Genomic DNA, 27,673 nt, shown 5'->3' with positions numbered 1-27,673 from the left:
TGCTCCACCCACATGCGTGATTTCCTCGGCATTCACTGCAGCTTTGGCAAGAGTCGAGTGTGCACAGGAGGAGCAGCTAAATACATGCACCTTCATTTTTGGATAATACCCAAAAGGACCAGAGTGTAATAGGATTGCCAGAGAAGCTGCAGAGTATGTTACAGCACCAATGCCAAGCTATAGGGTCGGTTTTCTAGCTGGCATGCAGCATCTGTATCATGGTTAAAGCTAGCCTCACAAATGTGTTTAAAAGTTGAGACAGTGATTCAAGTTTGATCAGCTGAATGCAGACAGGCATTGAAATGAGGTATTGCAGCTTGTGTTGAACAAATCTGTAATATCCTTGAAATATTTACCTTTCAATAAGCATTTAAGGAAACGCTCATGCACTCAAGTGGGAATTGTATCGCATCAAGTTCCACTTCATGGCCACTGTGGATCCACCTTCAGTACTTATTGCTACGTGATTGATGAGCACAGGTTCAACACAATCAATAATTGCAAAGGCCCTTTATTTGCGTATGAACCGAGTGTCACTAAATGAATAAGTATAGCGACTTGTCGGTGTCACCACTGATATTGATACAAGCAGATAACTGTCCCTGCAGCAATTTTTGAGGGTGGCACGATTACTGGAGCAAAAAAAATTTTGTTGGCCATGTAGTGGTGCAAGCATCATGTGAGTAAATATGGTAACGCTCAAGCATCCAGATTTGTTATCTTATGGACTGGCAGTCAAGAGCACTGAATATAATAGCCAACACACATATTTAGTGTGCAAAAATGACACTTTTTGACAATCATTGTACTAGATTGCACTTGACATCAGTTCCTATCTTCCAGTCATGCATCTGTCATTGCCGAGCACATTCGTTGCGATGCTGTTGTGCCGTGGCGGTTTGTTTGCAATCGTAAGACAGATTGCATGCACTTATGTTTGCTTGAGGTACCATGTTAAGGACATGGCTAAAGGAAAACTCTTCAGAAGTGTGTCGAATATACCTTAAGGAACTTGTGAGACCAACATAAACTTGGCACAGATCGATAAGCTAGATAAGCGATTGCTTTGACCGAAGACAAAAACGCAACAGGGCTTGTTGCAAGCTATCACACGCATCAAAATTATAAATTACCCTGCATCGTCTACCAATTATGTGTTGCTTCATTACATGTAAGCCTACAGATTACTTGACATGCAATTACTCTACCAGAGGATGGGTGTGAAAAGCGATACTGTGCAGAAATTGCCATCTAGCAGCGCCGTTGTGCTCGGCAATGTTAAATGGGGTGTCCGTTGCAGATCCAACAGCATTCTTTCCCGCATGCTACGTGCTTGTACCCGGTATCCATGGCAGGACTTGCTTTGTTGCCAGGCCAGCTGGGGGTTTGTATTCAAAAGGCTTGGCGGGTTGATCTCAAAGGCAAGCCGTGTTGGCCACGTGCAACTATTCATGTTCTTCAACTTTTTAAATATCAACTCCACTCCACGATATGTTGAATATAAAAGTTGGAAGTGCTGGAAACAACTTGCGTGTGATGAAATGACGCCCCACAGGTGAACATTATTTAGATTGAGGTATTATTCTACAAAGCTGTAGTTGTAAAATCATACTCTTTCATGTACTCACACTCATCTGTATTTTATACTTTGCAAACAATACATCCCTCCGTTTGGCCTTACTTCATTTGATGTCCCTGTCACTTGACTCGCACCTGAATATTGCTCAAATCATCACTTCGACACCATCGACAAGCGTCAGTCAGGCTGTCAACAGCTTGGTCATCTGACATCGATGCACTGGTGGATCTAGTGGGCTCCCCTCCCCGGTCAAGACATGCCGACTGACAGTATTGAGTGTGCAGCAAGTCCTCCCTTTACCTTTTTATGGCTTCCAACTCTGTGGATCCTCCCCTGCATCGATGTCCTCAGCAATGGTTGTATCGTATCCCAGAGTTCTGCACTAGTTGATGTTCATGCAACACATGTTTAGGCACATGTATGCCAGTGTGTAAATCTGAACAGTTTACATGTGAGTTCAGAACTTATATTTATGTTATACTATTTCTACAGGTTCCAGGTTCTACAAACTCGTGATGAACCAGTCCGTGGAGGTAAAAAAAAAAAAAAAACAAGCATGATCTTGATCTTTAATTTACTCATCCTGGCTTTCTTCTGGCGAGGGGCCGAGTGCGTGTGCACTCCAATGATTGCCTTTTGGACTCCGGGTCATATTCAAATAGTACACAAGTCTCGTTACCTGTAATAATGTTGTCCAAAAATTTTCAATCACGTTTGCAAATGTCGAGGTTTTCTAAGCACGTTTCAACGTGGCGGGACTTTTGGTCGTCACCGAGCACTTTTGGAACCATTTTCGCACACCTTCTGCATGCCGATATCGTTTGTAACGATTTCATGAACTTGAGTTTTCGGAATGTTTAACATCTCGGCCATTAAACGAACACTTAATCGTCGGTCTGAGTTTAACAGTTCCCTCACTCGTGTCATTGTCGGCCGTGGTGGTCGTGGATGGCCGTCCGGCTCGGTCCTAGTCTTCGACCTTTTTCCGGCCTTCCACAAAGGCCTTGTGCCACCGAAACAGTTGCCGATCTAAAAGGGCATGTTCTACCAGTTTCAACCGGTTAGACTGCGCTCTGACGTAGTCGCGTCACAATAAATTAACTGACATTATTTTCAGGACAGACCCTGTATATGCTCTACAAATGCATCTTTGAAGTATCTTATTGCATACAATATGCAATGAGATACTTGGATGAACTTGCAAACACTTAAGATCACACTTTGAAAGTAAATGTTTAAAGTCTACCCAATGCTTCAAAATTTATAAGATTCACCATTTTTGTATGCCTTTGGGCCAAGCTTCATTAGTCCGAGTTAACTTTCAGAAAACTTAGGCCTGGTACAAGCATTAATTAGTCACTCTGCTTACTTGGAACAGCTATACTTCACAATAGCAGCATGTTCATTGGGCTGCCTGGTACATCTTGTCACATAGCAGAATTTTTAACAGCACGACACGGGACGAACAAAAGATGCACAGGGCAGAGTGCTCTGCCCTCTGCCTCTTTTCTTCATCCTGTGTCACATCGTTCGCAATTCTGCTTTTGACATGGCTTACAATGTTCACCCCATGTTGTCTAAAGAGGGCCCAGTAAATGTAATTATGTATATCGATAACTGTTATTCACTTTAAAGGGGCCCTGAACCACTTTTCATCGAAGTGGAGAGACACTTGAAGTGAAAATAGGTTATTTCAGAAATGCTTTGCCACAAAAAGTATTTCAATGCATTCAGCAGAAGCGGAGTTATTGGCAATCAAACACCGGCCTCCGCTGCGCTCCCCTCCATTCTTCAATGACGAAAAGTACTCCCGTAGCCCAGAAGCCCTGCTAGCGTTACCGTAAAAGTTGGCTAACAGACATCTTGACAAGAACTGAAGACTTGTATTAGACATTCTCTTAAATTTTCGTGGCAGCGGCTAGAGTAACACGAGGTTTGTCCACAATTTATTTGAAATGAGGCGCAGACACCAGAAAAACATTTATATTGTCGGGTAGAGTGATTCACAGGTTGTTTTTCCAGATGTGAACCATAGGAATAGTGTAGCACAGCCAGATTGGTCGACTAGTGCACTTTGCTTAGAGCAATCAATTGAATGCCACCGGTCAATATTACTCTGTATATAAAACAAGATCTGTATTGTATGCCGATGTCACCTCTGCATGAAACACATCACTGTCGAGAAAACTTTGCCCTGCTGGGTCTCCTGCAAACTGAAATAGTTTCTCGCAGGGAAACATTTTTGTCAGTGATGCTGCGGTTCAGGCAGAGATGACATCCTGTTATCAGTTACAGCCGGCAGAATAGCATTACACAAGTATACGAAACAGAATGCTGTGCTACAATGAATTCTTAAAAATAAAGAATGATTCACATCTGGAAAAGCCCTCTGCACACCACTCTATCCAGCAATACAAATATTTCCCAACGTCAGTGCTTCATTTAAACGTAAATTGTAACTTACTTTGGGGGTGTCCCTTGTTAAGTATTGCCAGTTCTTTGGCATACCCTCCATTAGTGAATCCCTTGCATATTGCATGTTACCAGAACTGAAGGATAAATTAGAATATACTGTCATTTTTTTTTTTTTTTTTAGACACTGTTGCGAAAGCCAAGCAGCCACGAAGGTTCCATGGGTGGTGCCGTGCCAAGAGGAGGAGATATCCAGAGAGATCAAAAAACTGTTTTATATACAAATTTACATGTGGTATTTTACAAGAAGGGCTTCATGATATTGGAGCAGTCTACATGCTAACATCTTTGCACGTAGTAGCGTTTACATCTCCAAGCATTCAACATAGAGCGTCTTCACAACACTCAAGTCCCATTGTTTTATCCCTTTCGTTTCCTCTCCTTCACTCGACGAGGCAATGCACTTTAGTTCTTAGCCAATCACCATCTTGGACCAGGTCGCCATATCCCGAACATGATGTGCCATCGTTTCCCGCTGGGCTCCGCCTCCAATCTTGCCAGGTCGCCCCCGAACACAGGCAGCAGTCGACACCTTGGGAACCGAACGTTGATCTGGCTCCCACAGGATTGGTAGATGCTGACCCTTTGCAAGAGTCGCCTCTCCGTAGCGGGCAGTTCACGGAAGCCACCATTTCCAGGGGTCGGTGGCTGTTGTCTCGAAAGGGCTCCAGGTTGGCGCGTCGCAGTCGGCGCCGGGACTAGTCGTAGTTCGGGTGGCGCTGGTAATTCACGGAAACACACCAAGGGTCTCTCGTTGCCGTTTCAGCTATGCACGAGGCCGAGGACCCATTGCAGTCTGGGGACTAATTGCTCATCCATCAGTCCCAGGTGACCGACGGCGACACTTCCCGGCCGCGAGAAACGACAAGCGTGAAGTGCACTTGATATGTTCACGCCTGTCGATGAGGCAAGCAAAATCTGCACCGAGGAAGAAAAAAAAAAAAAGGACAAGGAAATCAGAATGTGCAAATTGGAACTTCAATTAGCAATATGTGCCAAGCAAGAATTTTTCCTCACATTAAAAATAAATTTAAGCCCTCCTTTGTCTTAAAGTACCGGTGTCTTAAGGTATGTATGTGATGATGCTTAATTACTAGTAAATTTCCTGGCACATAGTTATTAAAATGCAGAGCAGAGTCAGACAGAGAAGTGCCTTCAAATTAATATAGTAGGGTGTTTAGTGGCTAAAAAGGCACTTATGAACTTGGCAAACAAGTCTGAAAGCCTCTCTGCAAATAATAATCAGTTTAAAACAGTTAACCATTTTGCACGTGAACAATCTGCTATCTTGATTAGCAAGTTATATCGCATGTAAATTAGACCGAAACCAAGTTTGGCATTTTGCACTGTCTAGCTGCCCCCCCCCCCCCCCCCCTTTTTTTTTTCATACTTAAGCATGACATATTACAGGTTAAGCAGGCAACACATGTATCACAATGCAGTGCTTCTGGGGTTGGGTCAATCACTTTTGTTGATTTATTTTCATGAGACCCTAATTGGCTTCGGGCAATACCGCACACCAATAATGCGCAACCTTGGATGAAACCTCATACAAAATTGGAAGAATCTCATGTGATCAAACGAGTACATTGCCCCCTGTCTTAGGGGTGTGAACATACTGTTTGCACCAGAAAGTGCAAAGCGATTTGTAGAGGTTGCAAGTTCGTCAGTGCATCCATAGCCTCAGATAATTCTGAGCATCTGCACTGACTAGCAGTTCATAGAGAGTTGAATAGGGTCCCCAAACGTTTTGGGGCCCCAAAGAAATTGCGTCGACACCACTGCGCATGCGCAAAACGCAAACTGCGTTTGGGCTTTGTAGTGGGCAGGCTATTTCACTGATTTAGCGGGAGCCCCAAAAGCTTTGCGTCAACAAACATGGTGGCACCCATCGAAGTGACGGCTCGAACCGAGTACCAAACGACTCGATTCATGGTAACGCGTGAAGTTCGTAAGCTAAGAGAAGTTACTGCGGTTATCGCTTTCTCTCAACTAACGTTTGTAATGATATTGATTAATTAGACGCCGCTAATTCCGAATTCGATTGTCGATTTCTTGGCTGGTAGGCCTAATGTGGATTAGCTTGGCTGGTGAAGGCACGTGAAGTTGGTTACTCAAAATTAAGTGCAACAAATCGCTTGCTACTAATAGAATAACCTTTCAATTGTAATTAAACGCAAAACCACAAAAGCCAAAATTACTCTTGCTATCATAAAATGGTATAGTTTATTTTAATATTTATAATAGTTTCTTTGACGACGTGGTAGCGCTGCAAATGCAAGACGCTATTCGCAACCGAAAGCCCTACTCTAAAACTCTTCACTAAATGCCCCAACGCTAACACCCGCACAACTCTTTGGGGCCCTATTCTAAAACTCTAATAAGCTACTACACACAAAAACTATTCAGGTAATGGTCCACCTAGCGAAAGGTGAAACATGACAGAGGGCCAAGAAAAACAAGTTGCTAAATTCTGATAACACCTCGGATTGATATTACTGAAATAGATGACAAAAAAAAAAAAAAAAAAAGCAGCACGGGTAAAATTAGATTTATGAAAAATTTTTGCAAAGCAGCTCTGCACACTGCTGGAACCCGCAGCATCATGCGTGTGCTACACCGACAGGCAAGAACACAATCTCAGACAAATGCGCCATCGCACGTCATTGTTCGATCCCCTCAGAGTAAGGTTGACTAGTCCGCACAACCTACCTACGATGATTCATTCGGCAGGCGCCACCCAAGCACTGATGGTGGTACAGCCAAATTGAACTTTGTTCTTGTATGGAAACCTTGGCCCATGTTTTATCAATCCAAGCAGCAAAACATACATCCTGCAGCACACACAAAGATACGAAATGAGACTCCTCGTTGATGCTGTACAGCAAATTCCTGTGAAGAAACTAAATCACAGAAAACCTTTTACAATACAAAACTCATCACATACTGGCTTGGAACAGATTTGCACATTGGGAAAGCAAGGTGCAACGTACACTGTTGTAGCAAAATTTTACTCATGTATGAAATACTGGTGAATCATGACACAACAGAGTTAATTTGAGAGTTCTTACACAGTACTGACGACCTACAGTTGAGTTTTGGAAGGCTTAGGAAAACAAAGTAGTAGAAGTAAACCGTGTACACTGTGCTGAGAAACAATAGTGGCAGCCGATTAGGGACCAGTGTAATTTTCTTTTTTTTTTTTGTAATGCTCGTTTGCTAAATGCTAGGTATTTTACCGTGAAGTGCTACCTGGTCTTAACCCACATACACTGCGAGGATCAGAGAGGGTAAAGTACATTGGCTTACACTGATCATAATGATGAGGTCCCGCCCATCCAGCTGGCGCTCAGACACCAAGATGTCCCGCCGTCTAAACAGTGAGAAGAACAAAATAAGAGATCAGGTCAGTTGAAAGCCAGATAAGCAATTACAAATGAGGTGAATCACGGTTATTCATTAAACGACAAGTAGTCCTGATTGCACTCACAGATAAAACATGTACTAAGCTACAAGTTTTTGCAGCTTAGTCGTAAAAAAAAAAAAGAAAAAAAAACTACAATTTTGCATCAGCCACCGATTGCATTTGACAATGCATAGAAGTAGAGTGTACTAGACAATGGTTCTAGTACATTCTACATAGAAGTAAGCATTGTGGTGGGAACGCTACAGCCCAAACAGCATGAGAGCGATTTTGTGCGCGACGGCTTTGAGCGACGAAACCGGCCATCGCGCGAGCAGATCGCTAGTTCTTGTCGCTCGGATCTGGAAATCTAGAATTCGTCGCCCGGAAGTGCTATGAGCGACTAGCCAATAGCGCGAAGCCGGAACTGAAATTACTGAATATACATCAGTCAAGTACTACCGCTTGTCGCACGGGACGAGCGAACGACTAGATTTTGTTATGTGCAAGAATAATAACGTAGTGCAAAACGTTTAGAAATATTTATTCTCTTTACGCTAAAACACATGAACTTAAATTAATAAAGCACGCGTCACGCCAGTTTCGGCGAGTACTTGCTGCCCTCACACCGGCAACACCGAGGAGACGTCGCTAGCCTCGTCGCTCGCATACGACTTGTAGGCGACGAGCGAACGCGACAGCAATCTCTATATCGCGTCGCTTGTCGCTGTCGCGCGCAAGATCGCCTGCATGCGGTTTATACTTACAAGCTGTATAGTGACATGCGCGTGCGCAATGCTACAGTGTAACGTACCCAGGCAAGAACAAAAGAACACAAGATAGGGCGAGTACAGTCTGGCTCATGATTGTGATCAGAGTATCCTCGCTGAATGCACTCCCTTCGGTTGTTTCATGCTACGTTAACCACAAAGACTATAAACATGCAGAACCCGCGTATAAAAAATCTGACAAAAACCAACAAGGCAGTAGAGCCCAACCTTCAATGTTAACACCTAAAAAAAATTCGGACATTGTTGACGAAAAACAAAGTGCAAAGTATTTCACTTACCTGAAAAAGTGCTATCGAATGTGCGACGTACAAAGGCGGATCGAGAACGAAGGTAGCGAACGCAGACCCCGCCATTGTGGTAGTAAGCCGTCGGCGAAAAAACGCAATACAGCCGAAGTCACAAACCACTGATGCAAAACTGTTGTATCGGCGTGGCGGCCATGCATGCCACGCAAGGCACGCGGGAAACTCACAGACACATTGACCTAAGGAAGTCTGGGACAGGATAATAAGACGAACTCGTTTTGGAAACAAGTCCTTATATAGGCGGGCGTAGTTGCAAACAGCGTCCCCTGGGTGCGGATTATGTGGGTTTCAAAACCGAAACCGCTACATCACACAAAACACATGGCAAACAGCGTCGGCACAGCTAGTTGATATCAAATAAATGTATAGAACAGCTTAGAACAGCACACAACTAGCGCAATGTACGAACCTACGAACGAGACATTGCTTGCGTACGCCAGCGACCGTTTTTTTTTTCTTCCTCCATGGTTTTTTCTAGAGTGTACTATTATAGACAATGGTCGAGTGGGCCGAACAAACGTTACACTGTAGCCGAACTATAGTGCCTAGACTATACTGGCTAGTGTGCCAACCGCAGCCTCCCGAGTGGCACCGTTTGCAATGAATGTCGGCCGCTGCCGCTAGGAGCGCTGCAGTGCGGCTGTGTGCTCCTAGTGTGCGAACAAAGAAGGTTAGAAGATAATCTGTTCTCATTGACACAGTGTATTGAAATAGCAGAAAAGGAACACAGGCCCCTATGGCTTGCCTTTCTGGATATCAAGGGAGCCTATGACAGTGTAATCCAAAAGGATTTGTGGGACATACTGGGCACTCTAGAGGTGGAAGATGGAGTAAGAAATCTTTTAAAAGATATCTATAAAAGTAACAGGGTGCTTATAAAATGGGAAAACAAGGTATCTGGGCCTATAGAGATACAGCAGGGGCTTAGGCAGGGGTGCCCTCTGTCACCTCTGTTGTTCATGCTGTATTTACAAGGATTAGAGAAAAAATTAGAGAGGAGCGGACTTGGCTTCAACCTTTCCTATTTCAAGCAGGGAGAATGGATTAAACAGTCATTACCAGGACTGATGTATGCAGATGACATTGTACTTATGGCTGACAGCAAGGAAGACTTGCAGAGATTAATGGACATCTGTGGTAAAGAGGGAGATAGCTTAGGTTTGAAGTTTAGTAAAGAAAAATCGGCAGTCATGACTTTTAATGATAATCAGGGCAGCGAGCATAGGATACAGGAGGTTACGCTGGAGGTGGTGGATAAGTACAAATATCTTGGAGTGTGGATAAACAATGGGGCTGAGTACCTAACGGAACATGAAAAATATGTGACGGCTAAAGGTAGCAGAAATGCAGCTGTGATGAAAAATAGGGCACTGTGGAATTACAATAGGTACGAAGTGGTGAGAGGGATTTGGAAAGGGGTGATGGTCCCTAGTTTGACTTTCGGCAATGCGGTCCTGTGCATGAGATCAGAGGTTCGAGCAAGGTTGGAAGTTAAGCAGCGAGGGGTAGGTAGACTGGCTCTGGGAGCACACGGAAATACACCAAATCAGGGGGTACAGGGTGACATGGGATGGACGTTGTCGCAGAAACGAGACGAGACAGCTGCGTTCGATGCGAACGAAATCAAGATTCTTCTTTTTCTTTTCTTTATTGCTTTTCTTAGCGCGCGCGCCTTTGGAGCCCGCCGTCTTCTTCTTTCTCGTCTTGTCCACTCTCATGAGTTTCAATAGCTTCCGGCCGCGAAAAGTTTCCTTCTCATCAGTGGAAGCAACCTTCGAGTGTGTATAGGTGTTGAACAGGTCTCCGAACGAGTTTTCCTTTGGATTTTAAGAGACAGGAGCGCGGTTTCCCGTCGACTCCAGAATATACTTCAATGACCTTAGCCAGGTTCCAGAAGGATCTAGGAGCACGTGCACCGATCAAAACGATATCTCCTTGGTTCACTGTCATTTCTTGCTTTCTTGCGTTACACTGCTCTGTCAGTTCTTTCAGATATTCCTTGTTCCATCTCTTCCGCCAATCTTTCGTAATTTTTTGCTTATTTCTCCACATTTCTTCTATGCTGATCTTTTTTTCACTTTCTGTACTGTCTTTGATCCTATGCTTTCCACCTATTATATCAGCCGGCACAATAGGTAGAGGTTCATCTGGTTCGCTGTATACATAGGTCAACGGTCTGTTATTAAGGGCAGCTTCAACTTCAGTTGTTAGTGTTTGCATCTCTTCTCTTGATAACAGTCTTTTCCCAATAACTTTCCTAATTGTTGATTTCATGCTTCGTACCATTCTTTCATAAAAGCCTCCCCACCAAGGCGCTTGTTCTGCGATGTACTTCCATTTGATTTGATCCCCTTGGCTTGCTCTTTTGGAGACTTCTTTCTGTAGTTCCTTTATCATACGATTGATGTCTCTGTTGGCCTTCTTGAACGTCCTTGCGTTGTCACTATAACTGATGCAACATAGCCCTCTTCTCGCAGTAAATCTTCGGAATGCATGTAAGAATGCTTCTGTTGTCGTGTTGTCCACAACTTCGAGATGTACAGCTCGTGTGGTAGCACATACAAATATTGCAACATACTGTGTTGTAGTACCTTTCATAGCGTCCTTTATAAGTAATGGACCCGCGAATTCCACACCGATCTCTTCAAATGGTTTTCGCTCGTTGACTCTGTCAGCAGTAAGTGGAGCTGTTTCTTGGTGCAGCGGTCTGACGTCAAATCGTTGACACTGGTGCCCCTTGAATTCTTGAATCACTTCCTCTTGTGTCTCTGTCTTGGTTTCTTTCTCAGGGCACTTTATGTCTAGAGTTTCAATACCCTTGAAATGGCTGAGCTCTGTCTGTATCTCAGAGTTATCCACGTTGACGTTAAGTACCATAACGGTTGACTTCTCCATTATTGTTGCTGATATCCTAGCGTGACCCTGTATTGTCCAGCCGAATATGGTTTCTGCTGCTGTCAAGCTTTCTTCTAGTCTTCGGATCCCACCTGTCATTACTTGCCAATACTGGTCTGATCCAATAAGTATTCCGATTTCCATGCATGTTGTGCCTTTACATGAACCGTCAGCCAGCTTGAATCCGTCCTCTTCATACTTCTTTTGCAGTGAAATAGGCAGGAACGGTAATCTTTCTTTTGAAATTATGTCTACCTCCAGTGCGTCCAGTACCACTTCTCCACTACTGGAGATACTTTTCAGTTTAACTTCAACTGAATTCATGACTCTTTCATTTTGACCTCCTCCGAATGAGCCTATCGTGAGTCTTTCTTTTCCTTTAACCTTACAGCCAAGTTTCTGAGATAGGCTTTTCAGTATGAATGATCTTTGGCTGCCAGTATCCAGTAGAACACGACAATAGCATGACCGCCTTTTACCTTCTGCTAATGCAACTGCAGTCTGCAAAAATACACTTGATGAGTTGTTCATAAACTGGCATGTAGATGTTTTCTCTTCTTGATTTTCACTTTCACCAAGAGTAGATGTTGTACACTGTGCTGTCAGTTCTTTGCTTCGGCACATAGACGTCGCATGCCATTTTCGACATATCTTGCACCTAATGTTTGCCTTACAGATTTTAGCAGTATGGCGAGGCCTGGTACAGCGGAAACATCTGTTTGCCTCTCTGAGCTTCATTTTCCTGTCTTCATAAGGCATTGTTTTCCTACAATCATCAGTGTAATGAGTGGTATTCTCGCAAAATATGCAAAACTTTGTAGCTGTACTTTGAAAATTAACAGTCCTTGTATGCTGCTTACTCTCAGTCCTGTGGCTGTAGCTTTCTCTCCTTTCTGTTGACAATTCCTCTCTGCACTCTACTTGATCTTCTATGTATTTCATCAAGCGCCTAAGAATATCTTCTTGACGTAAAGCCACATTGTGATCTCGTGATGAAGATCCACTGATCGCTTCTCTTTGTTTTAACTGGAATCCAATGTACATATCCACTGGCAAAGCTCTTTTCAGGATCGGAAGCAACATCGATGCATAGGACTCGCTTTTCAATCCTAAGGATTCCAGTCCACGTATGTGCACTTGCACCTTTTGTGACAGCTTTCTTAAACCGTCATGGTCGTTGCAGCTCGCTACTGTATTCAAGTTAGTTAGTTCTTTCATATGCATTTCTACCAGCACGTCCTCTCTTCCGTACTTCTGCTTGAGTAGATCAATGGCTTTCCCATAGTTACTGTCACAAAACTGTAGTCCCTCCACGGCAGCTGCCGCTTCTCCGGTTAGTGATGACAGAAGGTATGTAAATTTCTGATTTTCGTTCAAGTCGTTTCTTTCGTGTACAGCTGTTTCAAATTGCCGCCAAAATCTCTGCCATTTCATTTTGTCGCCGTCAAACTTCATTAGTTCTAGCTTCGGTAGCTTCACTGTTGTTGCTTGCTGAGATTGTCTAGTTTCGCCATTGAAATTGGTTTGCTCCCTCACTGTTTGCCGTACTTCTTGCCGAGAAAGGTACGCGTTGATGTTGTGCAGAGCACTTATTATCTTTAGCTCGTACTCATTTGTTTTCGCAAACTCCGAGTCAGCTGTTTCGGGCGTTATGAACTGCTCCATCTGCTCGTCCGCTTTCTTTAGCGAGTCTGCAATACCTTTAATCTGGCTGGCTATCAGCGACATCGCTGTAGGATCTTGATTCTCCTCCAGTTTCTTTTCAGCATCGCTCACTAGATTTGTTATTTGCGTCCTCAGCGTTTTTCGCTTCTTCAAAATCACTTCTCTGTTCATCTTGAATAACTGAGGTAACTGCTGGTCGCTTACAGATTCTAGCGGCGAGACGTCATCCGAATCTTGGTCGCCCTCTGTGTCCGTGCCGCTCCTTGCCGTCGATGTCTCGTCTCGCTGCCGTTGGTTCGCTCTCGGGCCTCCTCTTCGTCCGTCTTCTGTGGCCAGTCCGTCGTTCTGGTAGTCCGTGGCCAGTCGGAAGAGGAGTAGCCGCTAAATCCTGGTCACGGCACCATGTCGCAGAAACGAGACGAGACAGCTGCGTTCGATGCGAACGAAATCAAGATTCTTCTTTTTCTTTTCTTTATTGCTTTTCTTAGCGCGCGCGCCTTTGGAGCCCGCCGTCTTCTTCTTTCTCGTCTTGTCCACTCTCATGAGTTTCAATAGACGTCATTCGAGGGCAGGGAAGCCAGCAGCAAGATAGAATTTGAGGAGCGATTGAGAGAGATGGCAGAAAAGCGGTGGGCAAGGAGAGTTTTCAGTTATTTGTACATGAGGAATGTTGATACAAAATGGAGGAAGCTGACCAGAAAACTGTCAATCAAATATTTGGACTGCAGGAGGGGTGCAAACCAGGAAACAGCAGTTAAGAAAAAGGTTAAGGAAACAGAGAGGGGTCTGTGGAAAACAGGGATGCAGACGAAATCAGCACTGGGCACATACCGAACTTTCAAGCAAGAAATTGCCAAAGAAAATATCTACGATAATTCTAGGGGAAGCTCTTTGTTGTTTGAAGCCAGGACGGGAGTATTGCGGACTAAGATGTACCGAGTCAAGTACCAAGGTATAGACACGTTGTGCTGTGCGTGTGGAGAAGAAGAGGAAACGGCTGAACACCTCATACTTTTCTGTAAGGGGCTTAACCCTACAGTGCAAGGCAACGGGGCTGATTTTTTCAAAGCATTGGGGTTTAGGGACAGTGAAGGCAAAATAGACTTTAAGCGGGTAGAAATAACCAAACAGAGGTTATCTGATTGGTGGATAAAATTAAGGCAGGGGTGAAATTTCACCCACCACAAAGTACAAATTATCTTAATAGTCATGGCTAGGTGGCGTATGTCACCGCCCGATTTAAAGGGTTCAGCCTCATCCATCCATCCATCCATCCATCCATCCATCCATCGTGCTGTCATTTATGATCACTGACAAGATCAGAAGAAAGGGGAGCCAATGGTTGTCAGAAGTAAACAAAAGGGATAGAAAAGCAGTGAAGAAATTTTGGAAACATCTCAACTCCTTGAGTAATAAGACTAGCCTAGAGCAAAGGTTTATAGTTACTGCTCAAGGTGTTCGGGTAAAAGGAGATGAGGCAATGGAACATATAAGAACAATGATGACAGAAAAATTTAAAGAACGAAACATAGCATGTGCTCAATCAGGTGAGGATAGACTAGTCAGTGCAGTGGCTCCACTGGCACAAAGCGAGTGGGAAAGGGCAGAGAAGAGGGTTCCTAGTAGCACGTCGACAGGTCCTGATGGCATCCCAATTATGTTGATAAAGACATTGGGCCCAAAATCTAAGAAAGCATTAAGAGAGGCAGTGAGCAAAATGATAATGGACGGTAAAGCCCCCGACGGGTGGAGACTGAGCAGGATGAGCATGATATATAAGGGAAAGGGCGACAAAGCCGGCATAAACAACTACCGTCCCATAACAGTGACGTCAGTGGTTTACAGGGTGGTGATGCAGATTATAAAGGACAGACTGCAGGCACGGGTGGAGAGCGAGGAGGTGCTTGGGGAACTACAAAATGGGTTCCGAAAACAAAGAAGGTTAGAAGATAATCTGTTCTCATTGACACAGTGTATTGAAATAGCAGAAAAGGAACACAGGCCCCTATGGCTTGCCTTTCTGGATATCAAGGGAGCCTATGACAGTGTAATCCAAAAGGATTTGTGGGACATACTGGGCACTCTAGAGGTGGAAGATGGAGTAAGAAATCTTTTAAAAGATATCTATAAAAGTAACAGGGTGCTTATAAAATGGGAAAACAAGGTATCTGGGCCTATAGAGATACAGCAGGATGGATGGATGGATGGATGGATGAGGCTGAACCCTTTAAATCGGGCGGTGGCATACGCCACCTAGCCATGACCATTAACATAATTTGTACTTTGTGGTGGGTGAAATTTCACCCCTGCCTTAATTTTATCCACCAATCAGATAACCTCTGCTTGGTCATTTCTACCCGCTTAAAGTCTATTTTGCCTTCACTGTCCCTAAACCCCAATGCTTTGAAAAAATCAGCCCCGTTGCCTTGCATTGTAGGGTTAAGACCCTTACAGAAAAGTATGAGGTGTTCAGCCGTTTCCTCTTCTTCTCCACACGCACAGCACAACGTGTCTATACCTTGGTACTTGACTCGGTACATCTTAGTCCGCAATACTCCCGTCCTGGCTTCAAACAACAAAGAGCTTCCCCTAGAATTATCGTAGATATTTTCTTTGGCAATTTCTTGCTTGAAAGTTCGGTATGTGCCCAGTGCTGATTTCGTCTGCATCCCTGTTTTCCACAGACCCCTCTCTGTTTCCTTAACCTTTTTCTTAACCGCTGTTTCCTGGTTTGCACCCCTACTGCAGTCCAAATATTTGATTGACAGTTTTCTGGTCATGATGAGCTTCCTCCATTTTGTATCAACATTCCTCATGTACAAATAACTGAAAACTCTCCTTGCCCACCGCTTTTCTGCCATCTCTCTCAATCGCTCCTCAAATTCTATCTTGCTGCTGGCTTCCCTGCCCTCGAATGACGTCCATCCCATGTCACCCTGTACCCCCTGATTTGGTGTATTTCCGTGTGCTCCCAGAGCCAGTCTACCTACCCCTCGCTGCTTAACTTCCAACCTTGCTCGAACCTCTGATCTCATGCACAGGACCGCATTGCCGAAAGTCAAACTAGGGACCATCACCCCTTTCTAAATCCCTCTCACCACTTCGTACCTATTGTAATTCCACAGTGCCCTATTTTTCATCACAGCTGCATTTCTGCTACCTTTAGCCGTCACATATTTTTCATGTCCCGTTAGGTACTCAGCCCCATTGTTTATCCACACTCCAAGATATTTGTACTTATCCACCACCTCCAGCGTAACCTCCTGTATCCTATGCTCGCTGCCCTGATTATCATTAAAAGTCATGACTGCCGATTTTTCTTTACTAAACTTCAAACCTGAGCTATCTCCCTCTTTACCACAGATGTCCATTAATCTCTGCAAGTCTTCCTTGCTGTCAGCCATAAGTACAATGTCATCTGCATACATCAGTCCTGGTAATGACTGTTTAATCCATTCTCCCTGCTTGAAATAGGAAAGGTTGAAGCCAAGTCCGCTCCTCTCTAATTTTTTCTCTAATCCTTGTAAATACAGCATGAACAACAGAGGTGACAGAGGGCACCCCTGCCTAAGCCCCTGCTGTATCTCTATAGGCCCAGATACCTTGTTTTCCCATTTTATAAGCACCCTGTTACTTTTATAGATATCTTTTAAAAGATTTCTTACTCCATCTTCCACCTCTAGAGTGCCCAGTATGTCCCACTAATCCTTTTGGATTACACTGTCATAGGCTCCCTTGATATCCAGAAAGGCAAGCCATAGGGGCCTGTGTTTCTTTTCTGCTATTTCAATACACTGTGTCAATGAGAACAGATTATCTTCTAACCTTCTTTGTTTTCGGAACCCATTTTGTAGTTCCCCCAGCACCTCCTCGCTCTCCACCCATGCCTGCAGTCTGTCCTTTATAATCTGCATCACCACCCTGTAAACCACTGACGTCACTGTTATGGGACGGTAGTTGTTTATGTCGGCTTTGTCCCCCTTTCCCTTATATATCATGCTCATCCTGCTCAGTCTCCACCCGTCAGGGGCTTTACCGTCCATTATCATTTTGCTCACTGCCTCTCTTAATGCTTTCTTAGATTTTGGGCCCAATGTCTTTATCAACATAATTGGGATGCCATCAGGACCTGTCGACGTGCTACTAGGAACCCTCTTCTCTGCTCTTTCCCATTCGCTTTGTGCCAGTGGAGCCACTGCACTGACTAGTCCATCCTCACCTGATTGAGCACATGCTATGTTTCGTTCTTTAAATTTTTCTGTCATCATTGTTCTTATATGTTCCATTGCCTTCCATTGCCAGCAGGGGCTTAGGCAGGGGTGCCCTCTGTCACCTCTGTTGTTCATGCTGTATTTACAAGGATTAGAGAAAAAAATTAGAGAGGAGCGGACTTGGCTTCAACCTTTCCTATTTCAAGCAGGGAGAATGGATTAAACAGTCATTACCAGGACTGATGTATGCAGATGACATTGTACTTATGGCTGACAGCAAGGAAGACTTGCAGAGATTAATGGACATCTGTGGTAAAGAGGGAGATAGCTTAGGTTTGAAGTTTAGTAAAGAAAAATCGGCAGTCATGACTTTTAATGATAATCAGGGCAGCGAGCATAGGATACAGGAGGTTACGCTGGAGGTGGTGGATAAGTACAAATATCTTGGAGTGTGGATAAACAATGGGGCTGAGTACCTAACGGAACATGAAAAATATGTAACGGCTAAAGGTATCAGAAATGCAGCTGTGATGAAAAATAGGGCACTGTGGAATTACAATAGGTATGAAGTGGTGAGAGGGATTTGGAAAGGGGTGTTGGTCTCTAGTTTGAATGGCGCTGAGCCGTGCTCCCTCAAGGGCTGCAGAAGATAGCGCCAACCTTTCCCTTTCCCTCAAGAACCACTTATCATCATCGGCAATGCGGTCCTGTGCATGAGATCAGAGGTTCGAGCAAGGTTGAAAGTTAAGCAGCGAGGGGTAGGTAGACTGGCTCTGGGAGCACACGGAAATACACCAAATCAGGGGGTACAGGGTGACATATGGGATGGACGTCATTCGAGGGCAGGCAAGCCAGCAGCAAGATAGAATTTCAGGAGCGATTGAGAGAAATGGCAGAAAAGCGGTGGGCAAGGAGAGTTTACAGTTATTTGTACATGAGGAATGTTGATACAAAATAGAGGAAGCTGACCAGAAAACTGTCAATCAAATATTTGGACTGCAGGAGGGGTGCTAACCAGAAAACAGCGGTTAAGGAAACAGAGAGGGGTCTGTGAAAAACAGGGATGCAGACGAAATCAGCACTGGGAACATACATAACTTTCAAGCAAGAAATTGCCAAAGAAAATATCTACGATAATTCTAGGGGAAGCTCTTTGTTGTTTGAAGCCAGGACGGGAGTATTCCGGACCAAGATGTACCGAGTCAAGTACCAAGGTATAGACACGTTGTGCTGTGCGTGTGGAGAAGAAGAGGAAACGGCTGAACACCTCATACTTTGCTGTAAAGGGCTTAACCGTACAGTGCAAAGCAACGGGGCTGATTTTTTCAAAGCATTGGGGTTTAGGGACAGTGAAGGCAAAATAGACTTTAAGCGGGTAGAAATAACCAAACAGAGGTTATCTGATTGGTGGATAAAATCAAGGCAGGGGTTAAATTTCACCCACAACAAAGTACAAAATATGTTAATAGTCATGGCTAGGTGGCGTATGCCACCGCCCGGTTTAAAGGGTTCAGCCTCATTCATCCATCCATCCATCCATCCATCGTGCGGAGGACGACAGGATGGTACAAGATGGCATTCACTACAGTGGTGCCACGGGCGGGAGGGTAGGTAGTAGGATAGGGCGCCAAGCTACGGCTTTTTTGGGGGGACCCAGAGCCCTAAGATCACCAGTGTAGACGAAGACGGACCCAGAGAGGCCCCAAGATTCAAGAAACGTAGAATCGGTATAAGAGAAGAAATAGACGTAAGCACCAGGGCCATGGTCAATCTGACATAGGGTACATTAACATGCAAGGTGGCAGGAATACGCTGAAGTGGGAGGAGATAGACGAGCAACTAAGGCAGGAAAAGCTGATGGTATACGGGTTTGTGGAGAGACATCTTAGGGACATGGAGCAACCTCCCTGTAATCCTGACTATGCATGGAAATATTGCAATAGAACAGAGGGCAGCAGAAAAGGGGGTGAAATTGATGCATTCATTCATAAAAGTATGAATTGGCAAAGGTTCAAACAGGAATGCAAGGAGCATTTATGGCTAAAAGGGAAAGTTGCAGGAGAGCAGACAATCCTTGGCTTTGTATACCTGTGGACAGGAGCAAATGCCAAAGAGGAAAGCAAAAAAATGCTGGAATGCATATCAAGTGACATTAATGAGCCAGGAGAAGGGTGCGAGATTATTATACTAGGAGATATGAACGCACACATAGAAGACATGGACGGGTACACAGACTCAACAGGCAACATGATGCTGGATATGTGTGAAATGCATGACTTAGTTGTATGCAACAGTACTGAGAAGTGTGAAGGGCACATAACATGGGAGGTAGGGAGCCTGCAGTCGATGATAGATTGTGCACTAATGTCACATAGGATGCACGATAGGCTAAATGTAATGAACATAGATGAATATGGCTCCAGAAGTCTAGGTAGTGATCACAAACGTATTAAGGTGAGTTTTAGGAGGGAAATGAATGTAGGTAGGAGGCAAGATGAACAACCAGGTGGGATATTTTACTCGGAAAAGCAGCTTGAAATAGCAACCCAGCAAATTGAGGAAGTAATTTCAGAGGATACAAAAACAGAATTGACATATGCAAATTTAACAGGGCTATTTGAGCTAGAGCTTGCTAAGGTACGAGTCAGGACAAAAGGGAACAGAAGACGTAAACCCAAGACCTGGTGGGATGAGGAGGTTATTAAGAAGGCCAAAGAGAAATGTCAGGAAGCATCCAGGGAACACAGATATTCAAAGCAGAAGGGTGAACCAGAAGCTGATGTAGGCAGAAAATGGAATAACTTTTTAAACTGTAGAAGGGAAGCATCTCATTTGATCAATGAGAAGATCAGAAGAAAGGGGAGCCAATGGTTGTCAGAAGTAAACAAAAAGGATAGAAAAGCAGCGAAGAAATTTTGGAAACATCTCAACTCCTTGAGTAATAAGACTAGCCTAGAGCACAGAAATTATAGTTACTGCTCAAGGTGTTCGGCTAGAAGGAGATGAGGCAATGGAACATATAAGAACAATGATGACAGAAAAATTTAAAGAACGAAACATAGCATGTGCTCAATCAGGTGAGGATAGACTAGTCAGTGCAGTGGCTCCACTGGCACAAAGCGAGTGGGAAAGGGCAGAGAAGAGGGTTCCTAGTAGCACGTCGACAGGTCCTGATGGCATCCCAATTATGTTGATAAAGACATTAGGCCCAAAATCTAAGAAAGCATTAAGAGAGGCAGTGAGCAAAATGATAATGGACGGTAAAGCCCCCGACGGGTGGAGACTGAGCAGGATGAGCATGATATATAAGGGAAAGGGCGACAAAGCCGGCATAAACAACTACCGTCCCATAACAGTGACGTCAGTGGTTTACAGGGTGGTGATGCAGATTATAAAGGACAGACTGCAGGCATGGGTGGAGAGCGAGGAGGTGCTGGGGGAACTACAAAATGGGTTCCGGAAACGAAGAAGGGTAGAAGATAATCTGTTCTCATTGACACAGTGTATTGAAATAGCAGAAAAGGAACACACCCTATGGCTTGCCTTTCTGGATATCAAGGGAGCCTATGACAGTGTAATCCAAAAGGATTTGTGGGACATACTGGGCACTCTAGAGGTGGAAGATGGAGTAAGAAATCTTTTAAAAGATATCTATGAAAGTAACAAGGTGCTTATAAAATGCGAAAACAAGGTATCTGGGCCTATAGAGATACAGCGGGGGCTTATAGGCAGGGGTGCCCTCTGTCACCTCTGTTGTTCATGCTGTATTTACAAGGATTAGAGAAAAAAATTAGAGAGGAGCGGACTTGGCTTCAACCTTTCCTATTTCAAGCAAGGAGAATGGATTAAACAGTTATTACCAGGACTGATGTATGCGGATGACATTGTACTTATGGCTGACAGCAAGGAAGACTTGCTGAGATTAATGGACATCTGTGGTAAAGAGGGAGATAGCTTAGGTTTGAAGTTTAGTAAAGAAAAATCGGCAGTCATGATTTTTAATGATAATCAGGGCAGCGAGCACAGGATACAGGAGGTTACGCTGGAGGTGGTGGATAAGTACAAATATCTTGGAGTGTGGATAAACAATGGGGCTGAGTACCTAACGGAACATGAAAAATATGTAACGGCTAAAGGTATCAGAAATGCAGCTGTGATGAAAAATAGGCCACTGTGGAATTACAATAGGTACGAAATGGTGAGAGGGATTTGGAAAGGGGTGATGGTCTCTAGTTTGACTTTCGGCAATGCGGTCCTGTGCATGAGATCAGAGGTTCGAGCAAGGTTGGAAGTTAAGCAGCGAGGGGTAGGTAGACTGGCTCTGGGAGCACACGGAAATAATACACCAAATCGGGGGGGTACAGGGTGACATGGGATGGACGTCATTCGAGGGCAGGCAAGCCAGCAGCAAGATAGAATTTGAGGAACGATTGAGAGAAATGGCAGAAAAGCTGGTGGGCTAGGAGAGTTTACAGTTATTTGTACATGAGGAATGTTGATACAAAATGGAGGAAGCTGACCAGAAAACTGTCAATCAAATATTTGGACTGCAGGAGGGGTGCAAACCAGAAAACAGCGGTTAAGAAAAAGGTTAAGGAAACAGAGAGGGGTCTGTGGAAAACAGGGATGCAGACGAAATCAGCACTGGGAACATACAGAACTTTCAAGCAAGAAATTGCCAAAGAAAATATCTACGATAATTCTAGGGGAAGCTCTTTGTTGTTTGAAGCCAGGACGGGAGTATTACGGACTAAGATGTACCGAGTCAAGTACCAAGGTATAGACACGTTGTGCTGTGCGTGTGGAGAAGAAGAGGAAACGGCTGAACACCTCATACTTTGCTGTAAAGGGCTTAACCCAACAGTGCAAACCAAAGGGGCTGATTTTTTCAAAGCATTGGGGTTTAGGGACAGTGAAGGCAAAACAGACTTTAAGCAGGTAGAAATAACCAAACAGAGGTTATCTGATTGGTGGATAAAATCAAGGCAGGGGTGAAATTTCACCCACCACAAAGTACAAAATATGTTAATAGTCATGGCTAGGTGGCTTATGTCACCGCCCGATTTAAAGGGTTCAGCCTCATCCATCCATCCATCCATCCATCCATCCATCCATCCATCCGTGCCGCGGCGCCGCCTGCTCTTCATAGACCACCGTGTTATCACAAGGGGGCTGCTGCGCTTTTTGTGTTTATAAGGCCGTAGGAGCAGTAAATTTCTCATGTAGGGAGGTGATTTCTAATTTAGGGTTTCTTTTGACTATGAGAAAGCTTATTTACTGCTTGCTGCCTGCGTTTAAGTTTACGTACCAGCTAGCTCTGTTTCGAGTGTCGAACCTTCAGTGGTTCAATTCAGGAAAAGGAAGCACTACATTCGTTTTCTAAGACAGTCCAGCTCATTGCAACGTACAATTTTAAAACTTTTTACTAATAGAAAATAAGAATGCCTAACTTATATGGACATGTGAAACTGCACGATATATAGGATGATTTTTTAGACAATACAGGTTTTTATTTTTAAAAAGTAAAGAACGAAACGAACGTGGTGTTTTAGCAGACGAGTTCATAGGCGAGGCGGACATTGCCGCAAATAACGTGAGCTTCAGAACACTAATTAGGAGAGAGAGAGAGAGAACATTTATTTAGACCTTTATTTAGGAAAAATTTGCTTAGATTTTTATTCGTGTCTGCGTGGGGACCGTTGTTTAAATGGCAAATTAGCTAGAGGCAGTGACATTTTCATCTACACGCATCTTTTAGAGACCCGGAGAATCGCACCTAATTCGAGATATTCAAGAAGTGTGCGGCGAAGTTCGAATGACAGCATGCCGCGGCAAATCCTAACCCGACACCACGGAGTAAGATAAGACAGGAGCGCCGACTCCGCTCGTCTATAAGGGACACATTCTGCAACGCCGGCTCCTGCTTCACAGCGTGTTCGCCAGACGGCGCTACGAATGAAGAAAAACTCTGCAGCGGAGAGGAGCAAAGGCGCGGGGGCTCTCTCGCGGCGCCTGCTTGCCTATCCGTTTTGTCGTCTGCTCCGCGCACGCCCTGACGCCTGTACTAGCGCGCATAGCTCTTGCGGTTCACGGAGCGACGTTAGCAGGAGAAACAAGTCATGTATCATGTTATTTAATTTATTTTATACAGGCCAAATGCAGGACATTTGCCAGGTGGCCTACATGAAACGTACTTTACAAGGCACAGGAACAGAAAATAAACAAAGATGAAAAGAAAAACTATAGCAAATGGTAAGGCGATATAACAGCAGTTCGGGTGGTCTCAATCAATGAAAGACGACAGCGAAAATAAGTTTTTACGCAAAAGCTGACGTTTATCACTCTTTTTTATCTGAGGACGCATCATGCAAGTACACGTGCTAAGATGCTTCGCTTGCTTCTTTGCTTCTCGCGGTGCTTTTCGTGTCGCCCGGTTCTCTTGCGAGCAGAATCGCCACATTCTCATTAAACATATTAATTGGAAATTCCTGCTAGTGTTTCCTGCTTATTATTTCACAAGGGAAGCTCTGATTATGTGTCTGCATAACTGGGGGAATAATCTCGAAGGCAAGGCTGAGAATTTACAGGGTAGCCAGCCGGTATTTACACTGGCTAACCTCCTTGTCTTTCTTTACCTTTCTCTCTCTCTCTACATTACGGCATGTGTCTGGGCAAGGAAAGGCACCTGCACTGTGTGTAGTTGAAGAGAAATTTAAATTGAGCTCCTCCCGTCCTTCCGCATTGGCGTCTTCTGGTTCCTCCTGGCATTCAGCATCATTGAGCTACGCCAGGCTTCCCTAAACAAATTGAAGGAACTGCTCCGCTTCGAAGTCGAGGCACTTTCTTTAGATCTAGTAGGACATCACCTTTGTCTTTACTGAAGTAACTATCAAAAATAAGCTGCTTCTCGAAGTGTCGCGCACATATTTTGTCCATTGCTTTAAGCGCTCGCTTATTTGAGGCATTTTTTGACGCCACTGGTGGAGTAGTTGAAGATCAGATGGCGAAGCGAAGAGCGAAAACTGCTCGCGTCCTTTGCCATACCCAGATTTACAGCCGGGAACAAAACACTGTCCTGTTGCTCAGTCTCTTCACGCACAAGTATCAAGATACCTTGTTCCGTCAGGCATGAATAAACATACTGCAGACTTGGTAAACAAAGCGAGGAAGACGAAAATTTCCCACATTCGCTTCCGCGCAGACGTAGAGCAGTGAAAAACAAGTACTTCTGTTGTGTCTTTTTGTACAGCATCATTTATCGTCTCTTCCCTCTAAAGACATCTAAAAATGTTTCGTATGCGTGCATAAAAGCGCTACCGCGTGTTTATTTGCGCTTTTATTATTCGTGCGCATATATTTTTTGTGTTTCATTGCTGTCAAATTGAGACGGCCGAGGGTCCACGTTTGTAGCAGACGACACGCTTTGCGGGTGCCGCGCTGCCTGTTCTGCGCCGCCGTCGCCGCCGGTCTCCGCCACTCAGCGCATGCGCACATGGAAGCAAGCTGTTGAGTATTTTCCACGCGCCTCGACAGATGGCGCTACGCGATGTATAATTTGCGTTGCACGGTTTGTCCCGAGCGAATGCGCTGCGCGGCGGCGGAGTCGGCGCTCCTGTTTATCTTACTCCGTGGTGTACACATATGTCCAATATAAATCTACATTTCATTGTAGATGTATACACATTTATTTTCTTTTGCATACTTTCTGCAGTGAGTTGGTTCCTTATGACAGTGATGTGCTAACAAAGTTGCCCATGCCATCTATTCAGATTTAATATTGTGTTGTGGTGGGTGATGTGATATTATATTCTGTGATATGATGGAATACTGCACTGCGAAGCAATACTGAGGACAAGGACGTAAAGAGGTAGGAAACTAGACACACATGAAGTGCAGAAACTAACAGCTGTTTAATGACAGCGACGAAAAAAAACTATACGCAGCGAGAGCTGTGTTCCATCATATACACATTTAGTTGCAAGCAAATTTCAATGTTTCCTAGGTCAGCCCTATAGCTGTTAAATAGAGGTTATATTTTAAAAAATTGTTGCACATCTTTTAGTTGCCTTTAATTGCCATATACTTTATTCAGCCCTAATGGAAGGCCCATAATAGCAGAATGAGAAGACTCATTAAAGAATAGAAACGACTATTAGTGATGCTATACTTGCGGACAACTTTCTTTGGCAACGAAGGGTAAGCTATGCAGGCAAAAAGTACTCTAAAAAAGCACTTAAAAAAATGTACCCCTTTCTCATCCGCATTAGTTTAAGCTGGGTGAGAAAAAAAATAGCATCTTATTAACAACAGCAAAATAAAACAAAATAAACCACTTAGTGTAAAATTTGACTTATTATTCTGCTTTTCCCTTCCACGTTTGGGTGAATGCAAAACCATTGCATGTGGAAGCTACGCTAATTCAATATCCCTTCTACATCGCGTAGCGCCATCTCGCGTAGCGCCATCGTCGGTCTGTGTTTAACAGTTCCCTCACTCGTGTCATTGTCGGCCGTGGTGGTCGTGGATGGCCGTCCGGTGCGGTCCTAGTCTTCGACCTTTTTCCGGCCTTTCAAAAAGGCCTTGTGCCACCGAAACATTTGCCGATCTAACAGGGCATGTTCTTTGTAAGAAGTCTTGATCAGAGTAACAGTTTCCGCAGTGGTCTTGCCAAGTTTCATGCAAAACTTGATCGCAACTCTTTATTCTAACGAGCGCTGCATTTGCACAAGAATAAAAAAAAAAAAAAAAAAAAAAAAAAAAAAAAAAAACCACTCTCATGGACATGCAGGCCCGTCCTACACTCCCCAGTGAACCACAAATATCCATTGGATGTACCACAAAAGACCAAATATCCAAGACATTTAACGACGTCCAGTTTACATCTATAGTATGTTCGACTAGTACGTGGCAATCAAGGGTCATCCAGAGGACGTCGAATGTCCTTATGATTTGGACATCTCTTGCACATTCAAAGCTCTCGTGCATTGATCGTACATTGTGCGTTATGAGTCGATGCATGCACTATGCCGCAGAAATACAAGCAAATTGTCTATAATGCCTAACAATGGGAAGCTAGGAGAGCAAAAGCATTAAATTGATTATTTTGCAATTTAGCACGACCTTTGCACGCACTGCTGGAGGTCTAGTAACGTTGCTGCTGGACACCGCGCGCAAAAGCCAATACTTTCGCCATTTTTTCGCTATGCTTTCGGTCTCGGTTACGTCATTTTCTTTCTCATACAAAGATGCTTTATTTTTCAGTTATATCTATTAGTACACTGTTGAAAATACGTAACCTTTAACTTGCTGATGTATTGCGACAGTTTATAAAGAAAAAGAGAAGCTTGAACTCGCAATAGCTTTGACTTCGCATCGCCACTGATATCAATTCATCAACACGCGCCTCGATGGAAGTGCGCAGCAATGTTCCGGGCGCGAGCAGCGTGTGCTTTATTTGTGTCTTTTCGACTTTTGTGCGGTTGACCATGGCCAAAGTACGTATATACGAGGCAGAACTGTACAGTTGCGTGCTGAAATTTGGAGCTGTGCTTCTGACTGCTATTTGTGGTACGTTTGTTCGCCTTGCGGAGCGCTTGCGGGAATACTCTGGAGGCAATGTTTTGATGGTTAATTTTCGCACATGTTTGTATCGCTTGGTTTCCTGCGTTCCTCTTCAAGTGTCAGGGATATTTCTCATTTGCAATGCCTATCTCTAAGTCTCTGGCAGCATTATGTTATTGGCACTTTTGTGATCCGAGAAGCTGCCTGACCAAGTTGCCTATCAAGATGAACATTCCATCTCTGGATTCTACTTGCGTGGAATTTATTTCACCATATATTTTTCAATGCAGCTAGAAAGTACTGGCTTTCTATCTTGAATCCGGTGGCCCCAGAAGCAAGTGCTGGCAAGCAGGCCATGCGCTTTTGGTCATTAATTAGTATGTGATACTACCTCTTACTAATCAGTTTTATTCTTTTTAATTATAATTGTGGCACTGTGCCTACTAGTCATTTTGTGCCTACTCCTTAGTCATTTTTTGCCTACTCGTTACTTGTGTTTTAATAAAGTTTAATTTTCAAGAATCTGTTTTTGATTACGTGTTTTTTCTTTCTTTTTTAGATCCGCGTTTAGCCTGTTTGTGTACAGCGAGAACATGTAATGCATAATTTCATACATGTGCTTGGCTGGGGGCCGATCATTTTTGTAATAAAGCTTTATCAGTTGTATAAATAAAAAAGTAACATTGGTATGACATTGTGAGTTTCACAGGTGTGCTTTACCTAGTGCTTACTGAACTCACTATTTTTCATTTATCCATTGCAGGATTTGTAATGATGCATAATGATCAAAA

General features: G+C 44.0%; 1 protein-coding gene and 2 long non-coding RNA genes across 39 annotated transcripts in view; 2 read left to right on the top strand and 1 right to left on the bottom strand.

The window, feature by feature from the left end:
• The window catches only part of LOC125942113 (uncharacterized), a 64,247-nt gene extending 59,848 nt beyond the window's left edge, over positions 1 to 4,399 (top strand). Inside the window, exon 3 of the long non-coding RNA XR_007464817.1 lies at positions 4,353 to 4,399. This is a non-coding gene — a long non-coding RNA (uncharacterized LOC125942113). The remainder of the gene's footprint in view (positions 1 to 4,352) is intronic.
• The window catches only part of LOC119437012 (uncharacterized), a 156,576-nt gene that overhangs the window by 59,754 nt on the left and 69,149 nt on the right, over positions 1 to 27,673 (bottom strand). For 10 of the 36 annotated variants that reach the window (XR_007464807.1, XR_007464809.1, XM_049660186.1 and 7 more), the window contains one exon: positions 6,764 to 6,843. The exons of 11 other annotated variants lie outside the window; for them this stretch is intronic. Coding sequence is in view for 16 of the 25 variants with exons in the window: in XM_049660186.1 (XP_049516143.1) it covers positions 6,764 to 6,843 (80 nt within the window). In the remaining 9 variants the exon portion in view is untranslated. Of the gene's footprint in view, positions 1 to 3,526; positions 3,736 to 4,836; positions 4,970 to 6,763; positions 6,886 to 7,360; positions 7,425 to 8,523; positions 10,084 to 27,673 lie in introns of those variants that run through there. 15 more of the 36 variants (XR_007464815.1, XR_007464810.1, XR_007464813.1 and 12 more) reach the window with 8 other exon arrangements.
• Positions 1 to 27,673, top strand: part of LOC125942114 (uncharacterized) — a 111,916-nt gene that overhangs the window by 64,781 nt on the left and 19,462 nt on the right. The window lies entirely within an intron of this gene.

Source organism: Dermacentor silvarum, chromosome 1 (assembly GCF_013339745.2).
Source record: "Dermacentor silvarum isolate Dsil-2018 chromosome 1, BIME_Dsil_1.4, whole genome shotgun sequence".
NCBI lineage: Eukaryota > Metazoa > Arthropoda > Arachnida > Ixodida > Ixodidae > Dermacentor > Dermacentor silvarum.
The sequence above is the reverse complement of the archived record's forward strand: the minus strand, read 5'-3'. Positions and strand labels throughout refer to the sequence as shown.